The sequence below is a fragment of the Carlito syrichta genome, unplaced genomic scaffold, assembly GCF_000164805.1.
Source record: "Carlito syrichta isolate Samal-C Ts95f unplaced genomic scaffold, Tarsius_syrichta-2.0.1 Scaffold309762, whole genome shotgun sequence".
NCBI classification, from domain to species: Eukaryota; Metazoa; Chordata; class Mammalia; order Primates; family Tarsiidae; genus Carlito; species Carlito syrichta.
In genome coordinates this window covers 551,569-575,804 of record NW_007253858.1, presented here as the reverse complement: position 1 = coordinate 575,804, position 24,236 = coordinate 551,569, and the positions used below count along the sequence as shown (strand labels likewise).

At 44.1% G+C, this 24,236-nt stretch overlaps 1 protein-coding gene across 1 annotated transcript in view; it reads right to left on the bottom strand.

The window, feature by feature from the left end:
- Nucleotides 1-1,155: 1,155 nt before the first annotated feature.
- Nucleotides 1,156-24,236, bottom strand: part of PHACTR1 (phosphatase and actin regulator 1) — a gene marked incomplete at its 3' end in the record, with an annotated part of 311,794 nt that continues 288,713 nt past the window's right edge. Inside the window, exons 9-11 of the mRNA XM_021717449.1 lie at nucleotides 10,283-10,338; nucleotides 5,514-5,575; nucleotides 1,156-1,296 (exon numbers count right to left, since the gene is read on the bottom strand). Of these exons, the coding sequence (XP_021573124.1) occupies nucleotides 1,156-1,296; nucleotides 5,514-5,575; nucleotides 10,283-10,338 (259 nt within the window). The remainder of the gene's footprint in view (nucleotides 1,297-5,513; nucleotides 5,576-10,282; nucleotides 10,339-24,236) is intronic.

Below are 24,236 nucleotides of genomic sequence, written 5' to 3'. Positions count from 1 at the left end.
TGATAATCTGCCAGTCTGGGCTGTAGATGACTTACTGCTGTATTACATGTAAGAAAATCATGGGTCCTGGTGTGGATGGGGTGAAGGCAGGACTCTCTTGGCCCCAGCATTTCCCAGTTTCTACTGTAATGTAAGTATTGGGCATAATCATTATTCTAGACTGTATTTTTAAAAAGGCTTTCAGAGCCAGGCTTGGTGGCTCAGCCTGTAATCCCGTGCTTTTGGGAGGCTGAGGTGAGTGGATTGCCTGAGCCCGCGGGTTCGAGACCCACCTGGGCAGCGAGACCTCATCTCTACAATAAATAAAAAAATCAGCCGGGCGTGGTAGCGCATGCCTGTAATTCCAGCTACTCGGAAGGCTGAGGCGGAAGGATCGCCAGAGCCCAGCAGGCGAGGCTGCGGTGGCCGAGAGCAGCCACTGCACTCCAGTCTGGGTGACAGAGTGAGACTCCAACTCAAAATAAATAAATAAATAAAATAAAATAAAATAAAAAGGCTTTCAGTTCTCCAGGTGCTCATAGTGACTGGACTAGCATTAGATAGGATTACCAAACAGAGGTTTATTTTGATATATGGTCTAATGGGCAGATAAGAATGATTTCTCATTAGCACTACTGCATTTTTTATAAAACAAACTCACCTCAAATTATTATTTTTCTTTCTGGTTCCTAAATTGATGTGGGACTAGTACAGTGAGATATGCTTTGCAAAGTCTCTGTAATCTGTGCCCTATTTCTCTCATTAGGTTACAAGAAAGGAAAACACAGCTACTTGGTCTTGTTTTGGTTTTGTGAGTCGCCTGTTGGGAGCTGATGACAGTGTTCCCTGCATGGAAGGTCTGTGGTAAGCCTGGAGCCTTGTGCCCTTGAACTGCCTGTGTCTGTTCCAGGGACATTCTGTGTCTCTGAGCACTGCCTCCCAGGCTGCCCTTCCGCCTCCTGCAAAGCGGGCACAGTATGACCTGTCTTGTGCCTTCTCTGGAGCCCTGGGGTCAAGATGCCGGAAAAAGCCGACTCCGTCATGGAGACGGGCTGGGGCCTTGCGGCTGGTCTCCTCACAGGCTCCCGGTGGCAAGCCAAGTGGGAAAGCCAAGGGAGGACCTGCTTCCCACTCTCAACGAGGCGTTCTCTGCCCTCTGCCTGCCCCCCTGCTCACTTTGTCAGCAGCGGTGAGGCGGGTCCAAGGCTTGTCTGCCCTGCGGTCATAGTCCTGAGCGTCGGCCACCTCCACATAGTCACTGAAGCGGATGAGGATCTTCCTTTCTCGAAGTTCTTCCACCGTGGGCCTTTGACTGAGCTACAGGGAGGGAGCAAGATGCACCCAGTCAGCCAAAGAGGTTTCAACTACTTGGTTTTGTCTGTTAAATTTGTGGCTGTGGAAAAGAAGGTCCACAGAGGCAACTAACATATCACATAGCAAAGGAGGAGCAGGGCTGGGTGGGGACCCGGGGTTCCTGACTTTCCAGAACAGGGACCTTTTCAGGATCTAAGATAGAGCTTTGCTATCCCTTGCAATTTTCCTGTAGGCCTTTAGGGTGGACAGTCCCTTTCTCCATCACATTGCTGTAACTCACTCTTCATACCAAGCAGTCTTTCTGTGTGGCTGTGGATGCCTGTTGTGGGTTTTTCTATGTCTGTCCTACTCCCCTCAGGTGGCAGGGACCTTATACAACTATTTTATTTTGGATTTGTGAGTCCACATCTGTGTGTCACATTGAGTGCTTTCTGCAAGATAGGTTTGTAGTACATTGTGTGTGTTTTAGATAAAAGAAATTGTATGTGTCAACACTGGAGTTTGCAGAGATGGGAGTATGTTGGCTTATGAGGTCAGAGCAAATGCTGCTGACGGCCTTCTCAAGAAGTTCAAGGGGAAAAGTCAGTCAACAAATGCAGAGCTGAATGAGTACAGGGTAAGACTGCATTTGTGCCAAGGAGGACTCAGGACTGGCCTCTTTGGAAGGCTCTGCAGTGAAGAACTGCAGTAATGAGGGTTGAAACAAATAAAAGGAGGGTTCATATTTATTTCGCCATCTCCTGATACTACCCAGGAGCATCCTTCCACTATACTTTAACAACATAAGGCTGACATTTCTATTATCTCTTCTTGCCACCAGGTTTATTTCTCCTAGAGCGACACCGCTGCTGTCTTTCAGACGCTGTCAATTGACGTTCAGCCAATGTCATTTAAAAGCAATTTTCCCTCCAAGTCTTAGACTATGTTTAATTCTATTAATAGAAGATGTAGTCTGATAGAATCTTTCCACTCGGGCCTATAAAACAAACACAACTGAGTCCAAACTACCCTGGCTGTTCTGACTATGTATCATGCAGCTTCCAGACACCTGGGGCTGGCGCTAGAATAGGCCAACTTGCTGCCACACTGGCAGAGCACAATGAGATGACTGCTGTGGGTGTCGAACAGAGTGGCGACAGGCACTGCCAGACTCTGGACGGGATCAAGGCAGGCCTGCAACTCCCTCTCGACCAAGGGTGAGAAGCTCTGGGGATCAGAGGTTCAGTGGGCTGTGATATCAAGCCTACTTGTCTAGACTGCATGTAGCTCTTCCTTCAAGTGGCTCCAGTCTCTCTGAAGCAGCTGTGGTTTCCCTGGGACAAAACATTTTAGCATAATTATGGGCTTGTTGCAGGAAACCACAGGCTTCTCAGGCTGAATGGCTGGGGTCACTGAAAACAAAAATGGCACTCACCCTGACTCCAAAATGTGAGTGCAGATTTTGTACTATAATTACAACATATAAAAGACATTTAATGTTTACCACATTTGCCATATTGACTTCTACTCAAAATCCCCAGCTGATGTTACTTAGGACTAGCAGGGCTTGCCTAGTGTAGTGGACAAAAAGTATTATTTTCTAAGTGTCCCAAGACACAAGAAATGCTGCTAAGCCCTGACTTTCAAATTTGTCTTCCCGGAAATTGTGACCTAGATTTTACTAATAGCCTGTCTATATAGCAGAGTCTGGAGTGAACAGAAAGTGATGTCTAAGCTCTGTAGGTCAGGGACTGCTTTCCGTGCCCGAGTCCCAGGGGACCTTAGACATCACTTTTCCAAATCGAGAAGGCTCTGCGCCCACGTACTAGGAGGGAAGGAGTACAGATAGAACCTGTTGCTGCTTCTGGTCGTGCCAAGTGGTGTACGGACCCTGCCACTAACCAACGGCTACCAACACTCTCCTCCGCAGGAATGGGCTCAGCCTCCTGACCGTGCAAGGGCTCAGAAGATACGCCTTTGGCCTAGGGCTGGCTGGAGCCCTTGGGGCACCTGGAACTTGAGGTTCTTCCTTGGCTCCTATGAAAATATCAAAGCCAGGTCTTTGGGAGATGACGGGCTGGAAGAAGGAGTAGGGAGGAGCGGATGGTAGCATTTGTATCAGTGTATAGCAGCAATACTATCATGTGCAACCAATTACTAAAAAGAAGAGTCAATTCATTGAGTCCCAAATTCCACTATTAATACAACCTGTACCCAAGTCTATTTCTTTCCTTCCTCCCTTCCTCCCATCTATGTATCCATTCATCCAACCATTTAGCTGGCTAGCTTTTCTTTTTCTTTTAAAGGGGAGGGCAGGAATGTTTTTAAAAGACAAAGCATATGATTTTTAGATTAGTTTTAATTTGGTTGAAGAAAGTGACTAATCTGTTGCTATCAGCCTTAGCTATGATGTTTTGTTTTTTATTTTTCTCATGAGTGCATTAAAATTAAATAGAACTATATTGAGGAAATCCTTGGGCCAAAGGTCAGTAACTGAAAAGCAGCCACCATCACTGGCATCTCTGGTCTTGGTGTGACAAAGGCTCAAGAGGAAACAAACTTGCCCAAGGCCGGAAGTGACATGAGTTCCCTACCTGCTAGCAGGCACCCACTTCTGCTGGAAAAAAAAAAAAGTATTCTTCCAGTCTCTCCCTTACAAGCAGGTATCTCTCCACTCAGGCTAATTATTTCTATTTCCCAAGCCTGTCTCAGGGGAGGGCAAATGCTGAAATTCCAAGGCCATTTCCTCAGGGGAAGGTAGGAGAAGTGACCAGGTAAAAAGAGACAATTATCTTATCCTGGAGAACTCCAAAAACTGGGGGCTATTTGGGAATAACTATTCTAGTGTCATCCACCTTAGGGAGATGAGTGTGGAAAGAAGCCCTCTTCCCTCATCTACTGCCAAGATACGCGATTAGTCAAGTTTTTCTCTGCAAAATCATATAAACTTTTTTAGGAATAAAAATTAAATATAGGTCTTAGTATTTTTCTATAAAGCAAGGAACCTGAAAGTTTTAGAAAATCTGGGGTTCCAGCAACCAACTCCAAAGAACTTGATGAAAATCTGATTTAAACATTTTTTTCTGAATGTCTAAATTGTTCTGTATCAGAAATGAGGAATTACCACAAGTGTCTTTTTCATGTCCCTGTCATGTCAAGGACACAATCAGAACAAGATAACGCATCTCCTTGGCCCACATTACTAGTCAGTCTCAGGAAAAAATGTCCCCCTGCATCCCAAGGCTGGGTGGTCTTAAGGATATAAGTAAGTCTTCTTAACTGGGGTGAGACTGGGCTGATGAGGTCACTTAGTTCTCATTCTAGTCCTCACCAAGGTAATGATGCAGCCAGTCACCTGACCATTCAGGCACTTGTTTAAGCCTACTCCTATTAACTGGGTTGGCATTTGGCTTGCCACCAGGTGTTTGGGATGCTCTTAGGGAGAGAAAGTGCTGAGAAATACAAACCATCACCTTCATAATTGGTATGATATATCAGGATCTCTGAATTTCTTCCTTTGCATAATATTTCTAGAGAGAAAAACCCATTACTAAACCTTTTAGAAATTAATCTTAATGGGTCTCTTAACCGTTTCTAAGGTCTGAGTATCTTTCTCTCAAGATGGTCACCGTAGGAGGCTGATTAAAAACACTTTGACTTAGTCAGACAGAAGACAGTATTATATCTTGTGTGTCATCAATTAATTAAACTTTTCAACATCGTCCAAAAATAGCCTCAATGATGAGTTTATTATTAAAGAGGCCACTCATGGAAAGTGAGATGCATTTGGGTATTCATTGTACTACCAAACTATTTATTTTGGGGTTAAAAGCATATAAAAAAATTCCAGCCTTATGACTTTCATCTAAATGCTTTTCAAACATCTATATTAAATTTATCAGTACTCTGGCATTTTCCTAATTCAGTAATTCAATTTAGATTTAGCATAATAAAGTCAAATCTTTTTTTTGACTTTTTAATGATTTCTCTTTAATAAACTTAACAACCTTCAGGAAATAGTTCTTAATTAATAGGGAAAGGATAGTATAGGAGAAGGCAAATCCATACTTTCCCAGGGTTATAGCAAATAGCTGTGTTACATTTCCACTACTGATTTTGATCATGGATTTCTGATTGCTTAATATGATTGTAGTGAAATTTTTTAAACCAGCAGAGGGCAAAGGTGTGGCAGGCGGCCCACCCCCTCCTGTTCCAGCTCTCGGCATGGAGCGCCATCTCACCTTCCGGGTTAGCCTCCTTTTGATCTCTCTTTTCTCCTCTTGTTCCTCTTGTTCATTCCGAGCTGAAAGAAATATGGAAGATGCTTTTGATTCCAGTAAACAATGCTGCTATGCACAGGTACATCCTCTGAACCTTTGCAGTTACCTCAGTTTAAGAAGGGGAAGAGTTCCTGTCCCATCCCCTGGCCACCCTTAACTACCTGCATTATTTTAAGATGGTGGTGAGCGGGTTGACCTTTCAATTTGTTTCCTTGATGCACACGGTGTTTTGAGTCTCCCAGGCAGAGACGTTGGGTTGGGAAATGTGGGTGCAAGGCAGGGAAGTAGGTTTTAAGAGAGTGGGGTGCTCACGGCAGGGACACGAGTATTTCGGGAGAAGTAAGGCTCCCTTCTTTGGACAAGACTTGGGGCTCACTCACTCCCCCTCTTCAGCCCCTCAGCCACTGAAGGGAACTGACTGTAATGTGATCCTTGTGTACGGCACATTGCAGGGTGAGAACAAAAGCAGGAACAAAACAAGGCAGGGCCAAGGTCTGGTGCCAGTCTGGCTGCCCTAAATGGAATTTCAAAACGCTCACCTTTCGCAAACCCTGAGTCCATTAATTCTTTGAATCTTCCAAGAAGTCCATAGAGTATGTGTGAGGCCAGATTGTGGGACACAATTGCCTGCATTTAGACTTTGAAGGAGTGCCTTAGGAGAGTAGACTTTAGATCCTAAATGTTCTCAGCTTAATATGACTTACTCATAAGATTTTTAAAGAGCTGTAGGTAAGAGGGTCTGGGGAAGGGAGCAGGGATTTGAAGGGCAGAAAATCTGGGTTTATTCCTCCTTTTAAGCAATGGAATAACTTTGGGTAGTCCATTTCCCTTCTGGGCCTTGGAAGGATTCCTTGATATCTGTGGAAGCAGAAATATCCGCATTGTATTGTCAGACTCGAGAAAAATTCATGGAAGTCAACTCATATCAAGAAGGCCTATGATTCTCAGCCGCTGAATTTCAAATGGCATTAGTAAAAGAAAACCACAAGTTGATCTTGGCATAGAGTGCATTACAATTGTCCATGGATACCTGTTCTCTCATTTTGAAATCACAGTTGTTAAATTCTATTTTGATAAACTGTTTGTGGTATTGGTGCACACTTGCAATTCAGGTTGTCTCAGTATGGGATAGGTCTTTAAAGTAAGGAAACCCCCGTACACAGAAAAGGAGTGAGGACCTTCTGACAACTGTGTCACCCTCCTCTTCTTGGCAGCCCTGAGGGCAGCACCCAAGGCCACAGCCAACACATGTGGAAGGTGATGACACCTCCTGCAGGAGTTTTGATCAGAACTCAGGATTTTGGCTGACACTTTCAGATTGGATGTGAGGATAAGGACCTTGTATGAAGGCAGTGCAAGAGACGTTCACATTGTGCTGCAGATGGGGTCACTAGAGATCCCTGCTACACCCTGCCTCAAGTGACTAAAACACCTACCATCAAAGCACCTTCCTTTGGATTCAGAGATCCTATCTCCCTCCCGGAGTTTTCTTTAAACATGCAAATTTTTCTTGGATAAAAACCCATAAAACTAGTCAGCCATTAAGAGCTTGGTATGAATTAATCTATCAGAGATAAATTGGGAAGCAGACAGCAAGATCCGGAAGAAAGGAGACCTCAGACAGCAACGTTTGTACAAATGCAAATTTCACTGGGATAAAACCTATTAAACCAGTCAGCCATTAATATCTTAGTATGAACTAATCTATTAGAGAATGAATCAGGAGGCAGACTGTAAAAAGGGAGCCCCCAGGGAGTGGCATTTGCAAGTGGGAGAAAGGATGGAAAGAAGGAAGGTCTGGATGTCAGATGCCTGGAGGGGCAGCTAGAGGGCACATGGTTAAAATTTACAGAAGCACAGAATATGAGGGCCACAGGGAGCCCTAGAGACTACCCAGTCTATCACTTTTGGTTTCTAAATGAAGATATGTAAGCCCAGGGGAATTAAGTGACTAGTTCCACCCTACATTGCACACTGGTTAGACAAATAGGTCTTTTCCTGTTGTCTCATGTCAGCAGCCCACCCTCCTTCTCGTTACTGGCCTCAGACTCCAGCCTCTACAGGACCCTTCCGAGCCATGAAGGCAGGCATCCTGTACCAGAGCTGACCAAGCATGGAGTCTTCGTCTCCTAAGTGCTTTTCTTAGGGTGCTCTGAGGGGCAGGACCAGAAGTTACCACCTATGGAATCTCTACCTTTAGTTCAAAGCCATTTACAAACCTAGAGTCATGAATTCTCAGGCAGATGCTACCAAGACAACCCCATTAGGCAACTGAGAAGAGAGACCAGGGAAGATCCATGATGTCATCATTATAGCTGTCACCATCAGAGTGTCCATTATGTGTTCAGACGTGCGCAGGGCCTCATTGGCTGCCGGACAAAGCAAGAGCTACTGACTGGGCTGGGCAGGGCGGGGCAGGAAATCAAAGTCAGACTCTCCAAGCCCCGCTGTTGAGCCATGACGTCTGTCCCCTGCTCTCTATTACCCCAGACTGAGTAGTTCCTCAAATGATCAAAAGCCCAGAAAAAAGTTTTAGAACAAATTGTTTGAGGATGTTTTCTTATATCTCTAGATATTTCTCGTTTAACAATCAAAATGGATTAAATTTAAAAATATACATAGGAGAACAAAGATCCAGGATGCAGGGAAAAATAGGAACCTATGGGAAAACCAAGTTCATTTCTGAAAAGTCTTGAAATTGTGAAACGGTCAACCTGTTTGAATTTAGTCAACGGTTCTTTCATTTGCAACTACTTGACTAGGACAAGAAGGAAGAGGGAATAGAATAAAAGAACTGTGGGAACAATCTTTTAAAACTCCCCTTTGGTCACCTGAATTTAAGCCCCCAGGTTTAGATGGCAGGAAAACCCAAGCACAAGGCACCTGCCTGTGATCTCCCGGGATCTGGATCTGGGTGAACCAGAGGTAGAAGTTGATCCTTCAAGAGTCTGGAGGCGAGCTGGGGGATTCTAGACTTCTTTCCAGAGAACTTGCCCTTGTTGTGATAAGCACTGTTTTCTAAAACCTAATAACCCCCAGAGGTTTGTTGTTTCTTTGAATTTAGGCCTCATTCAAAGGCCACAGGTAGAGTAAGGTCCTGCAAGTTTTATAGAGATCCCTCAGAAAACAGATTCACGTTAGGTATGTGTGGAGGGGGAAGGGCGGGGTAGTGGGGGCTGGTAGAAGAGAGAAGGAAGCATGTTTACCTGACTTCTGAATTTAGGAATACGGGCTCACCTTTCTGTTTTTCTTTCTCTCCAACAATGAAAAGTTACAGTGGCTCAAGTATCAGATTGGAGCAGAAAGGGGACGTCATTAAGCCAAATGCTTCCCCAACCTTGGAAATCCTCTGAGAAAGCTCTAATTTCATTATATAGAGTGTTATGCGTGAAAAAGTATAAGGGCACCCTTGGTTGGAAAAACACACATATTAATTCCTAGAGACCTAGGGGATGCGTGAGGTGCACTCAGGACTGAGGAAGCCCAGTCATGAAAATAACTTCCACTGAGAGTTGGAGAAGTGGCAGCTGCTGTGGAGAAGGATGCAATCAAGGGAGAGCCAAGGGGATGGTCACTCTGGAGGGACAGGCCTCCCCCACAGCCGGAATCCAGCACTAACGCTCGGCAAACCACGTTATGCCAACTAAGTCACGAGACCACAGAGAACATGGTAGAAAGGCAAAATCAAGAACATTTCACTGTGTTTTAAGTGGAAACGCCCCATCCCTCAAGCTGGGGTTTCATGTGATTGATGGTGGGGTGTGTGTGTCCACAGCATAGCATTTCTAGAAAACTCTGCATAGTATCTGTTTCTCTTTTCTGGAGAGAAATTAGAAGTGTCCTGGGGGGCGGGGGAGACAGGGTCATGAATTAAACAAAATATTATTTGTTGACTCTCTTGAGGAAAGTATTGATGAGAATGGTAGCAATGATCAGGTAGCTGTGAATAGAGTAGTTTGATTTTTTAATTATTTAATATCCACCACTAAACTGAGGTATAGTGGAGTCTAGGAAATGTTTCTTTTAGCATTTTACATTCTTTTTTCTTTTTGGCACAAAGTGGATTCTCTATACATACTCTAATATCTCTGTGTCCTGAACCAAACAAGGGGCTCATTATTATTATTATTATTATTTTTGTCTGCAGCATCAGTGACAGCCAGTTTTTCTTGAATGAGCGCATCAGGCAGGCATGCCACTGGCCAGCTGGGAAAATCCTGAGAGATGGACACAAAGCATTTTTCCCTTGGAAATGCTTTCTTAGACTTTAAACGTAAGGCTCAAAGGGATGAGGGATTTTATCAACAGCAGCCAGCTGTGATACAAAGTCATGCTTTCTAGTCCCAGTTTTCAAATGGCCAGTTCCCTTATTTTAGCCACCCATACCATATCTGCTGTTGTTAAGCCAATTTTTGTTTAAAGCTGACTCTCACTCAAAATTACTAAAGAATAAGTTCTCTCTAATTTTCTAGCTTGTCTCTGACTTTACAACTCACTAAATGAAAGGTTCTGCTTATAATCTGTAAGTATCTAAAGAACAAAGTGGAATGAAATTTGCCTCTCTATGGGGAGGTCCTCTTTGGTGTTCTAACAAGGGCGAAGCCTCAACAGTTAGAGGGGCTTTCAATTGTTTCTGCACAGGCACAAGGCAGAAATCTTGTGGTCTACAATTAAATCGTCACAAAAGCCACCACAAAATATCAGCAGTTGCCAGGGGCTTAGTCACTTACGTTTCAAGATGTTCCTCTGTTCCAGTTCCTCCGCAGTTGGCCTCTGGCTCAGCCGCCTACGGAAAAAATCCAGGAAAAGTTTTTGGACCATATCATATCCTCCTTGGGTCATTAATCTCCTCGGCCCTTGTAGATACATAAGACAGAGCCAGTGGCTGGAGTTCTTGTTCCATCCTGTGCCCTGAAAGACTGACTCTCCCCACTGCCTCCTCCTCAGTTCCTCAATTTCAAGCCCAGGAAAGGCACGTGCGTGCGTCATGACACGCCGGCTGACCCCCGCCCTCCTCCCTCCAACAGCCCCTCCCCAGCCCAGCTCCTCCAGTGTCCTCAGGCAAGTGAACTGCAACTTAGACTCGACTCTTCTCTTCACAGAAGTCCCTTTCTTTCCTGTGGCCTCCTAACTTGGGGATCATGGCCTCTTGCCTCTCTCCCTCCCTTGAGGCTAGAGGTTACCTCTTGCCACTTCTATGCAGTTGGAACCTAAAGAGGCTCATAGCCCCAGGGAGATGTGAGAGAGCATGTCTGTGTGCAAATAACAATAGCTGCTCTTCTTCTGGTACCAACCCCTCAGCACCAGAGCCTTATTAGACACGGGATGACAAGTGAACAGGGACAGAAATGACACTCCGGTTGTCCGGGATGTGATTTAGCCGTAGCAAGAGAAACATCATAGCCAGGGTACGAACGTGTGATGATGCAATGGTAGAAGGCAGGGACAGACAATGGGTGGCACCTAGTGACAGAAGTAGCGAGAGGGGGTATGGCACCCAAGAGGAGAACGCCTGCATAAAGTCCCAGAAATGCTCAACAAACAAGCTCAGTGGACCTGAGCATAAACAGACACAACCGGACTTTTGAAGCACTTGGTAATTATTTAACAATCCTGTGATTACACAGCTTGCTGCTTCACCCACTGGGATGAGGTGTGTGTGAGATGAGAATATTGTGGAAGGAATTTTAGGCTTCTCAGAGTCCTCCATTGGGACCTAGGGGGTAGAGAGGAGTGCTCTCCTAGTTGTGAAAGCTGCAGTCCCTCTCTGAGTACCAGAAACTGGTATGTACAGTTTATATCATGGAGTCTGAAGAGCAAGCCTAGAGTGAAAATATATGTAGTCTCCAGGTATAATGACAACCTACCCTCATGCGTTCCACATCTGTGTGCCCAACTAACCATAGAAAACATTAATAAAAAAATACAATCATAAAAATAATACAAATAAGAAACAATATAGCCTAACAACTGTTTACATAGCATTTTCATTGAATTAGGTATTAGAAGTAACCTAGAGATAAAAGTATACAGGAAGATGTAAGTAGGCTACATGCAAATATTATACCATTTAATATAAGGGGTTTGAGCATCTGTGGATTTTGCTACCTGTGGGGGTCCTGGAACCCATCTCTCAGGAGGCTGAGGGATGACTATTTTCTTTTCTTTTTTTGAGTCAGAGTCTCACTCTGTTGCCCAGGCTGGAGTGCAGTGGCATGCTCATGGCTACCGAGCCTCCATCTGCTGGGTTCAGGCTATCCTTCTGCTTCAGCCTTCCAAGTAGCTGGAACTACAGGAGCATGCCACCATGCTCAGCTAATTTTTTGATTTATTATAGAGATGAAGTCTTGCCAATTTGGCCAGGTTGGTGTCCAACCCTTGGGCTCAGGTAATCCGCTCCCTTCCACCTCCAAAAGTGCTGGGAATATAGATGTGAGCCACCATGCCTGGTGATGACCCTATTTTAAATCCATGGCTTGTGTCATTTGTATTTCTCTTTTTTGCCCTGGGCCAAAAAACAATTGCTTCCGTAACACTCCAGTGTCATTACCACATATCCTATAGATGCCAGAGAAAGGACTTTTGGTCAGATACCTGCCTGTAAAATCTACAGCACCCTAAAACTATTGGAAAAACACATAAAAACCCAAGTCTTGCTAAGTTTATGAGAACATTTTCACACTTATTATTCCTTTTTCTTCAAAATATCCTAGTGGTATAATATAAAATACAGTTAGTCTTTGCTGAAGGTTCCTAGCACAGAGCACCTAAAACCCATGGAATTCCCTGAGTAACAGGAGGGTCTGTTGTTATTCATGAGTCCCTTTAGATCACATCTGAGTTTATGCTAATGAATTGATTTAGGATGGGGCTGGTCACCAGGAAGATCAAGTGGTTAAAGGACTGGAGCTCTCAGGTGGGAAGCAGGGAGGTAGGGAGAGTGTGGGGGCTGGAGGTGAAAAGATCTGATGAGCTTCCAGGTTGCTGAACATGTAAGGGTGCTGGGAGGGTAGCACCCAAAGTGCAGGGAAGCTCTGTCCACCCCATACCTTGCCCTGCTCATCTCTTCATCTGGCTGTTCAACTGTAATCTTTATAATAAACTGGTAAACACAAGTAAAGTGTTTCCCTGAGTTCTGTGAGCTGTCCTAGCAAATTAATTAAGCCCAAGGAAGGGAGTGTGGGAAGCCCAATTTATGGCCAGCCGGTCAGAAGTATAGATGACAACCCTACTACCTGGGATAGGTATCTGAAATGGTGGCAGTCCTATGGGACTGAACCCTTAACCTGTGGGATCTGACACTGTGCAGGTAGAAAGTGTCAGAATTGAACTGAATTATAGGATACTAAATTTGTGTCTGCAGGAGGACTGCTTGGTGAGTCCTCCACACACATCTGGTCACAGAAATGTGCCATGTTAAGTGCCAGGGTAGAGAGAAAAAAACCAGTTTTTTTTTTTCCTTTACCCATTAAGGCATTCTTTAACCCCACTGACAAGGGCCAGCTGTGTATTTTGGAAATTCACAGTATTAGAGGATCTAAATTTGGATGTGGTAGTCTTTAAGTCCTTTCTAAAATAGCATTCTCACATACTGCAGGAGGAAAGTGGTGATTATACAAGTGCATGAGCTGCTGTCATACGTCTGGAATGCAGCTTGTTGACTCCATTTTGAATGATTTTTTTCAGCAGTTTTTTCTCACTTCACAGCTTATCTTCCCTAAGAATACTTGTTTCTTTTATAAGGTGTGCAAGCCACCTATGGGATGGTTTGGTGATACTCAGGCTTCAAATCAAGCTAGAGTTTTGGGGGCGGCACGTTTTGGACAAGCTCTGTATATTCAAGTGGTGTTTACATCTCAGAGGTCAGGCCAATATTTTGGAGTCTTATGCCAAGTGTCTGTAGAAAGTTCCCTCATTGACTTTGGTTGTCTGGCCCACTGATTCCATCACCAGACATGGTGCCTGACTCTGTGCTGGCCTTTTTGGTTTTCTTATGGGTCATTCTTTGAGGTAAAAACTATAAGCAACTGAACTCTAGCCAGAGAAAATTATGTTTATATTAAGTAGGTTGACTTATAGTCAAACACACATGAGTTTAAATGAGATTATCTATGCTTCAATTCTCTCAAAAGGGTCTGAGAACAAGGCTAATCATAGCCATAAAATGTAGCCACACCCTCCAGAAAGGCATGTACTATAATGTTGCTTTGACTTTGAAAATGAGATTCGGTAGGAAAAATAATATTGTAATGACAATGCACTAAATAGCTCAGGATTAGGGGATTTGGGTTCTAATCTTGGCTCTCTCTGAACCTGCTTGCTTTGGACAAGGTATCGGACCCTGGTAGGCCTATGTTATTTGCTCTGTAAAAAAGAATTGAATAAGCTAATGCTGGCTTAATGTCTATAATATACAGGACTGGTTCTAAGCACTGTATGTAGGTGAATTCATTTAATCTTTAACTCAAGATTCTTAACTTAATCTCAGCTGCAGAGTCCTCTTTGCCATGGGAGGCTACATATTCATAGATTTGGGTGGGGATCAGAATGTGGACAACTTATGGGGAGTCAATATTTTATCTGTCATAACCACAATACTCAGAAGATGTATGCTGATGTCTTGGGCGTCGGATTTGACTCTACCAGCTCTCTTTGCCATGCTTAGAGGTTATACTGTTTTTAGGGATTAGAATGTGGACAACTTATGGGGAGTCAGTATTCTGTCTGCCATAAGCACAATACTCAGAGGATGCACACTGACATCTGGGGCACTGGATTTGACTCTCCCAGCTCTGTTTGCCATGCTCAGAGGTTATACTGTTTTTGCACCTGAATGCCTTTAGATAGGGTGTGTGCGGTCCAGTGAACCCAGGTTCCAGTGCTCACTCAGATAGTACACATGAGCACACTTACATCTGTCCTGCTGTCCTTTTTCACAGTCATTCCTGAGGGCTTCTGAGTTTGAGATGCCTGGATGAGATCCTCAAGTTATAAGAATCCCAGTCCTGGTTTTCCTAAGTCTTTCATCCACCAGTCTACCCAACTCGGACTGAGAGTCCTGTGGAGAGCCAGGCTTACTCTTAAGGAGCGCAAAGCCTGGAGGTGCATGCCAGTAACTATAACACGCATGGTAAAACTGGACCAACCATTTCCAAGGAGCCAGCATATAATACAACATCCTCAAAACAATAAGCAAGTTGGCCATGGACTTTCACTGCCAATTTAGAAGGCATGGCAGATCCTCGCAGCCTCTCAGTTGGCCATCCAGGGCTGAGTCAGGCAAACACTGCTCAGTAGCCATGTGGAAGTGGGGCTGGCTAGGTGTGAGGTAGAACTGTGGAGGAGACAAAGTGTGGTGCTGTCTTGACTTTACTTCCCGGACCCCTCCCCTCTCAAGTCCCTGGGATTATGTCATCCCTTTTCCCCGGACACATTCCTACCAAGACGCGCTCTTAGAGATTTCTAGAGACTCAGTCACATTCAATGTCAATTCATTCATTCACTTAACAAATTACTTAGCTCTGTGCTGGGTTTTGCGTTAGACACCAGGGTATCATGATAAGGAAAACCAGAGCAAATACCTGCTCTTCTTGGGATTGAGAAGACTAGGTGGGGGGGAGGGGCAGTCATTAATCATAGCCACAGACATGAATGTCAAATGTAGCTATCGCAAGGGAATGACACTACCAGGGCTCAGGGATGGAAGAAGGATGCTCTCTTTAGGGCAGAGCAAGGAGATAAGGATGGTGGGAAGGAGGGCAGGGGCCAGACACTTTGGGTTCTGGAAGTTGCCTTCAGGACTTTGATCTTCTTTTTTCAGAGTAATATGAAGCCACTGAAGAGTTTAAGTTTTAGGGTGGGTGAGGATAGCCCATGAGCACAATCAGATTTACTATCGCAAAAGATCATGTTGGGGTCAGGCATGGTAGCTCAGGCCTGTAATCCTAGCACTTTGGGAGGTTGAGGCAGGAGGATTGCTTGAGCCTAGGAGTTCAAGACAAGCTTAGGCAACATAGTGAGACCTCGTCTCAACAATAAATCAAAACATTAGTTGGAGGTGGTGTGTGCCTGTAGTCCTAGTTACTCAGGAGGCAGAGGCAGAAGGATCCCCAGGGCTCAGGAGATCAAGGCTTCAGTGAGCCATAATCATGCCACTGCATTCCATCCTGGATGATAGAGTGAGACCCAACTCAAAAATAAAATAAAATAAAAGATCACATTTGTCCACAGAAAGGATTGGTGTGGGCAAGAGGCAATTTGAGGAGAGTCTTCAGGAGGCTTGGCGCCCTTTGTGGAAGATGATGGTGGCTTGGACTAGGTTGTGGTGGTAGATGTGCAAGTTCTTAGGTAGTTGTGCAGACATAGCACATAAAGGTGGAGAGGCAGGAGGTGTACAGGATATCTCTTTCCTAATTTATACAGCTGGACAGACGGGAATGCCATTCATTGAGGCGAGGACACTGCAAGAGAACCAAGGTAGTTTGGAGGAATGTGAGGGAAGAGTGGAAGGAAACCATGACTTTGAGTTTGGATCTGTTGAGTCAGAATGCTTCTGAGACATCCAAATGAAGCTATCAAGTAGGCAGCGGGATATATTTAGCTCAGTGGACAGGAGAGGTCTAGGCCAGTGATATAAGTTTGTGAGGATTCTGTAATATAAAAGTATTTGAAGCCATGAGTATGGAGAGAGTAGACAATGAGAAGAGGGCAGCACTGCCAGGGGGGTGGGGGGGATCATATTACCTCACTAAGGGTACCCAATCCTAAACCAGGTGAAGTGAAGACCAGTGGGAGGCCCTGTACATAGACCACTTATGCACCTAAACCTGACTTGTACCCTACATCTTTAAAATTAAAAAAAAAAAGAGAAAAGGGGAGGGCTTAGGATGGAAACTTGTTGAATTCCAATATTTAATGCACAGACTAAGGAGGATGAACTGGCCAAAAAGTCAGAGGAGGAGCAGTTCTTGGAGGTACGATAAAAACTAGTATGTTGATCATAGAAGCAAAACGATATGAAAGAAAATGCAGTAACCGAGGCTGTTTTCTAAAGAGGAGTTGGAAGATTGTGTGAGCATTGTACTCACACTTGCTAAAGGTCAAACCACAGAATATTCCAACAGACTTGGATAAAAAACTGATGTCAGTATGTACTGGCCTCTAACACCTCTCAGCTGAGAGTACCCTCGTTAACTAACTAGTCAGAGTGGGTTTGTCATTTAGGACTTCTGCCCACTCAATAAACTGCCTCTGAAAAGAGCTTTTTGTGATCTCAAACTCCTAGGCTGAAGCAATCCTCCAATCTTGGCCTCCCAAAGTGCTGGGATTACAGGTGCAAGCCACCGAGCATGGTTAGGAAAGAATTTTTTTGGTGAAAATCCCCTATAAAAAAATCTCACCTGCCCTTGCCTGTGGAACGCTATTCAGGGCTGCCCTGATTCAGTGTAGTCTGTGTACTTCAGTCACGATTCTTTGTTTCCCAAATTAACTCTGTTTCCTTTGACCTCTCTGCCAATCTTTCAGTTAAAAGTAAGAAATGAACATGTCAACAAAGAGTGCTGGTTGCCACTGGAAGGTCAGATGAAGTCTGAAAAATTGCCCACTGGGTTTAGCACCATGGAGGCTGTTACTGATCTCACCAGAGCTCCTGTGGGCTGGGAACAACAGCCAGATTGGAGAGGGCTGAGAACAAAGTGGGGAAAATGGACACAACGGGCATGGAGAACTCTTCTGGGAAGTCTAGCTTTGAGGGGAGTGAGAAGGTTGGAGGTGCTGGTGGAGTATTTTTAATGGGAGAAAATGAAGCTTTGTTGTTGATGTTGTTGAGTTGGAGTCTCACTCTGTCGCCTAGACTGGAGTGCAGTGGCATGCTCCTGGTCACTGCAGCCTCGGCTTGCTGGGCTCTGGCAATCCTTCTGCCTCTGCCTTCCAAGTAGCCGGAGCTACAGGCGTGTGCTACCACGCCCAGCTAATTTTTGATTTATTGTAGAGACGAGGTGTCGCCAAGTTCCCCGGGCGGGTCTTGAACCCGTGGGCTCAGGCAATCCACTCGCCTCAGCCTCCCAAAGTGCTGGGATTACAGGCTGAGCCACTGAGCCCGGCCAGAAGCATGTTTAATGGAAATAATCCAGATTATAAAGGGGGACCCCCAAAAACCCGGAATTATTTTTTGGAGGGCAGGCCCCTTGTAGTATAGGCTTCCCTCACTAGGTGAGTGCTCTAGGAATCCATCGGCATCGGTATAGCAGCAAGGATTGTTGTGAGAGGCTGCATTTGGTTTCAGTGATTTTTTTCCTGGAGATTCTTTCAATGTGTTTGCCCATTTCATTGATGGGTGATTTATGTGTGCACCTGCCCACACCGCACTGTGTTCAGTTTTTGACCAAAGATGGCATGATTCTCATGCCCCACCCTCCCTATTCACCTGATCTCACCTTGAGTGACTTTTTTGTTTCCCTGGATCGAAAAAAAGTCCTCACAGGGAAAAGTTTGGCAATGTGGAAGAGGTGAAACAAAAAATGGCAGAAACACTAAAAGGTATCAAAATTGACAAGTTCAGAAACTGTTTGGAGCAGTGAAAAAAGTGTCTCAATAGGTGTATTGCACCAAACAGAAAGTACTTTGAAGGTGACTGAAGTTTAAACATGTAAGAATAAATGTACAATTTTTTATAAATAAGTTCCAGGTTTTTGGGTCCGCCCTCGTAAGTGGTATTGATGGTGGGGAGAATTGAGCAGCTGAATAAATAAAGAGGGAGAGGCCCAACTGATAGTGCAGGAGTCCTGAGAAGGTAGGAGGGCTTGGGACCCAAAGGACAGAGACAGCCTTATCTTTTGAGTAGAGGAGGGACAGCTCTTCATTGGGACAGGAGGGACACAGGACAGAGTGGGTCATAGATAGATTTATAATATTCTGTATTGATGGCTTTTGCTTACTCGTTCAAGTTGGACCAAACTGAAATGACTTATATTCGTTTAAAATATTACCTTTCCTTGGGGGTTTTGTCTTTGAACAGAGACAAACTCACAAGCTCAAGGGATAAAGCACTAGCTTTGGAACTCTGTTCATCGGAATCCAAATCAGAATCTGTTCATCAGGATTCTGTTCATCAGAATTACCCAGGGCATCCCATCATCTTCAAGTACCACAGCTACCTGTTTAGCTTGCTTTATGATCTACCCTGTGTATCTATTAAGTATTGGTTAAGAGAAAGCAGAATAGCAGAGCACAATGAAGTAGTCAAGTGTATGAATAATTTCAAGGAACTGATAACTCCAAGAATCAAAGTCAAGATGGCTTCTGAATGTATTGTATCTTCCTTGTCCCCACCTTGCTAGATTTAAGTAACTATGTCTGATTGAAACAAACACTAAATTTAAAAAATAATTTCTGACTGTGTATCTAGACATGACCACTTTGCTAGGCAGCAAAGGCAATCTTTTTTGGAGTTAAACATTTATATACAGTGAATTATCTAAAATTAAACATCTAATGTACTTTCAAGGGATCTTAAATAGCTTTGCTATTATATATGTGACCCTGGCTTATAAAATACCTCTGAGCAGCAAAATGGTTTCCATGCCTCAAATGACTTCTTCTTTACCATGGACCATGGCTAAATGATTCCCCATTTACCATGAACTGAAAAGTTACTGGGTTCCAGTGTAAATGCCACATGCGTATGTGCATATGTGAGCCTTCGATTTTCTTTCAAAATTTAAGAATGGATCTTGCCTTTTTTCAGTCTGAACGATACCATCTATACTAGGGACCATAAGAAACAATCAAATAAACTAGAGCTTACATTTTTGCACAAAAAGACTGAAAAACAAACAAACAACACTTCAGTTTTGACCTTGGAAAGAGAAAACTAGTAGAGAATGTAGTGGCAAGATGCTTTAAATATGTGCAGAGCAGGGAGCATTTTCTTTGCAGACCACAGCATCTCCCCAGAGAAAACCCTTGTAGGCTTTGCTGGTCTGACTCATGGAGGCCAATAAAGATTAGTTCTGCTACACAGAGCTAATGAGCCTTCTGTCAGCTCCAGAGCACCAAGGTCACAGCGTTTATTAGCATTTACAACCACTTACTGTTCTGAGGACCCTGATTTTAAAGTCTGCACCTCTGAAACTGTATCTGCATTTCAGGACAAAGAAAAGCAGATTAACTTGGGTAAGAAAAGCAGATAAACTTTGGTTCTCTGCATCTCAGTACCAGAGGGAAATAACTGCATTTTCAGTTTCACATGGATGGAAGAAATGCAAAGGTACTCACAGAGAATGATAGAAACCAGGTCTTCCCTCCAAGGACAGGAGGACAGGGGTTGTCTAACAGGAAGCCTACGTGGAGACTGAACAAGTGAAGATGGGTGTGATGGGGTCAGGGAAAAGGGAGATGCACTGAATCCTATTCCTTCTGCCCCCTTTGGAAACTTTCCCCTGAGATCCCGTGTTCCATGAGGGCTAGAGCATTTCTGTGTGGCCTTGGTCATTACTCCCTCCCCAGTTCCTAAAAGAGTATGGAGAACATAATAGATGCTCATTTAGTTACTATCGGACTCTTATCCTTCCAGTTCAGATGCCACATATACTCTCTGGGTGATCTTGTCAATACTTGTAACTTCAATTAGCAATAATATGCCCATGATGCCAAAATCTAAACCTCCAGTTATATTTTTGAGCTCCTGATAACCTTTCCAACTGCTTTCTTGTACTCCTATAGGCTGTCAAAGGTCCCAAATGAATCAATTCATCTTTATCCCTTCTATATATCTCTCCAAGTAGTTTTGCATCCCACCCCCAGTGAGATACTCATGCCATGTGGCAGGGAATCACGTCTTCTGAATTCACCCTTGATGGTCAAACAACCATCAAAACCACCTATGTAACAACCTATGTAAAACCATCTCTCATCCCATCCCACCACCCTGGTAAGGTAGGCCACAACGTCGCTCATGGTTGCTACCAGCCTAGCCTGCTCTGGTCCTCCTCCGGCCCAGAAAGAATGGTTTTTCTAAAGGGCAAATCTGATCATATCACTCTCTATTTGAAAACTAAGCATGCTTTTCCAATGCCCATTTGATAGAAACAAAATACTCAATGTCCTGGAAGACTGTTCATGATCTGGCTATTTGCCAAGAATCTCCTCCATCCTGTCCTTCACACATAACCATCTCCTCTGGGTTCCTTCCTGATTTGCATGCCCTTCCTCCCAGTTGTAACATTCTTTCCCCTCCTCTTTGTCTGTCTGAGGATAATCCTTATCATCGCAGTTTAAGTCTTAAATATCACTTCCTCTGTTCACTAACCTGTTATTTAAGGTGCACTCCTGTGTGTAACAGTATTTCTGCGTCTTTGTACGCAAGTATTTATTATATTTCCCGTTACTGTACTTCTTGTCCACCTGACCCCAAAGCTCACTTTCTGAGATGGGGCCACATCTGCCTCACTCACGGTGAGGGCTGGTTTCCTGGGCATTGGATCTGAGCAGGATAGAGAGCAACCCCCCTCTACCTCTGTATAGAAAAGCCCCATGCTTAGAGTTCAATGCTCTGCTGCATCTCAAGATTTTCAGTAATTTTTGAACAAGTAATCTCTCATTTGCTCACCCTGACACTCATGTAGACTGTCACAGAGTCTGGTAACTGGAGGTGCTTAAAGTTTGTGAAATAATTAAATGGATGCTGCTCTGTGACTTTCCCTTGTCTTTAACCTTTCACTCTTCTCTGGTTCTCTATTAAAAATAAAACACATTAAAACAACAACAAACAACAAAACAACTGTCCTCCCACCCACACTTATCACCTGTCTGTTCTTGGCTGCCAGACCTTTCAAAAGGGGTGTCCAGGCTTGAGGCCTCAGTAACCCATCACAATCTGGCTTCTGCTCACACAACTCTACTGCACTGGTTCTCAGCCAAGGGTGATTTTACTTCCCAGGATACATTTGGTAATGTCTGGAGTCATTTCTGGTTGTAATGATCGGGGGGGTATGCTAATGGCATCTAGTGGGTAGAGGCCAGGGTGCTGCTAAATGTACGATGCACAGGACAGCTCTTACTACAAAGGATCATCCAGTCCAAAGCATCAGTAATGCTGGGGTTAAGAACTCCTGCTCAATTGAATCAGTTCTTGGTAAGATCCTCAGCGATTTAATTGCCTAATCCAGTGGCCCTTGTAGAACCCTCATTTCACGCAACCCTTTATCATATGGCACCTTTGACTAATAGTTACTTCTTGAACTGTCTTCTTCTCTAGGTTTTCAGACGTTCCACATCTTCCTCTCACATCTCCTAGTTCCTGCTCCTCAATAGGTCTCAGACATGATAAAAGCCCAGAGGTGACCTCTCCTTCAGGGCAGCTTCAGGGGCAGTACGATGAATGCCCAGTGACCAGCTTGGGTCTACTATCTGACAAGCGTGGGATCTCGAGTGAGCTGGCATTCCTCTCTGAGCCCCAGTCTTTTCATCTTTGTGTGACAGAGCAAAGAGAATCCTCTAATTGCCGGTCTCAGGCAGACTTCCTAGAATTTTGGTGCTGAGAATGGGCAGAGGAGGAGGAGGGAGAAGGGAAGGACACAGCTAAATTGCTTCACTCCTCTGCTAACAGTCTTCCACTCTTGACACTACAAGAAGAATAGCTTTCAAACTCAGTGCATATCATGCCCTGCAATGTGGCCCCAATATCTTGTTAACTTTCACTTCCTCATTCATGCAGAATAACCTGGTCACACACCCATGGTTTAGGGAAGTTGAGATACCTCCTCTGATTCTACCAGGAAGAAATAGTAGCTTCCTTTACTGTATTCCCCATCTTGATGATGGCCTTATCCATTACATTGATGATATCTGTTCACATGATGATCTTCTCAATTGTACTACAAATGCCTCAATTATCTTTGAGTTTCTAGTACTTCGTACAGTGCCTGGCATGTAGTAGGGGCTCAGATTTCTTTTCCTTCCCTTTCCGTCCTTTCCCTTCCCTTTCTTTCTTTCTAAGATGAGGTCTCATGTTGCCCAGGCTGGTCTCAAACTCCTGGACTCAAGAGATTCTCCCCTTTCAGCCACCCAAAGTGTTGGGATGACAGATGTGAGCCACTGTGCCCAGCCTCAATGAACTTTTGATAATGAAATAAATTAATAGTGCCTCAATTCTGGAATTTATTTGAAGGTGTTCCCGCCACAGAAGAGTTCCCACTGGGACGGTCTAGTAGTAGTTTTGCATCCATACCTCAGTAATACGCCCTTTTGCCTCTTCTCTCTGCAAACTAGGCAGAACAACTCTTAATATTGTGTATTCATGTGGTCAACTCTTTCTAGGAATTCTAGTCAATGATTTTCACTTTACTCTCTCATTGTCACTGTGCTCAAGCTAAGAACAACTGGCCTGGCAACAGGAGGGAGCACAGAGAGTGGGATAAAAGAACTGGGACCCTGAGCCCCGCTTCCTGGCCTGCCACCACCACTAACCAGAAGGTGGTTTGGGTACAAGACATTGCTTTACCTCTCCACGTCCAAGTTTCACCATATGACAACCGGTCACAATGACATCTAGCCTGCCTATGGCACAGCACTGTGGGGAGGATCAAATAAGAATGAGATGTGAAAGTCCCTTTTAAAAATAAGCACAAAGCATGAAATACTATTTTTGACAACTAGGAAAAGCTTCCTCACCTCCAATAGACAAACAGGTTACTCTCAAGAGAGTATTTTTGGCTTGATTTTTCTGGATGCTGTGGCCCCAGCGTGAGGATCTACAGCTAAGGTAAGATACTGTGGGTAACCAGGGAAAACATTGTAATATTGCTGGTGGTGTTGAGTTGAAATCAGTTTTGGAGTCACAATAGGACTGTGTGTGTCAGTAGGTATGAAGTCCATTAAAAAACAAAACAGTAAGAAAGCTGAGAGCCTATATAGTGAACGCTTTCAGTGTTTATAGGATTACTGGACATAAATCCAATTGTACCACGGAGATTTCACTTTGAAAGAGTATCTGAGTTGTTACAAGCTAAGTTATTAATGAAGCTAACCAAACAATACTCATTACAATAAGACTGTTTTATATGAGGACTCAAAGAACAACAACACAAATGCCAAAACAAAGGGATGCAAAATCTAAGGAATACAGAATTAAAAAAAAAAAAAGTCCAATATTCTACCACTTTAAAGTGACTGAGGAGATTTGATCACTTTTAGCTTAACTCATTCATGCACCCATCCACCCATTCCCCCATCCATCCGTTCATCTGTGTGCCACATGCTAGTAGTCGGTCCAGGCCTTCAGTTAGAGCTATGTAGAAAAACAATATTAGCAAGAAACCTTAAAAACTACAATTTACGGCGACTTGAAAGGTTGAGGCAGAAGGGTCGCCTGAGCCCAGCAGGTTGACAATGAAGTGACCGTGAGCCTGCCACTGCACTCCAGCCTGGGTGATGGAGTGAGACTCCAACTAAAAAAAAAAAAAAAAAACCCCAAACAAAAAACTAAAATTTAGCCTTTGCTTCCCTTCCTTCTTTCCTACTGGGTACTTATTGTAAAAGTTAACATTCTCCCTAGGAGCATAAAATATTTTTTAATATCTACCAGAAGCCAACTACAGTGGTTCATGCCTGTAATCCCAGAACTTTGCAAAGCTGAGGCACGCGGATTGCTTGAGTCCAGGAGTTCAAGACCAGCTTAGGCAACAC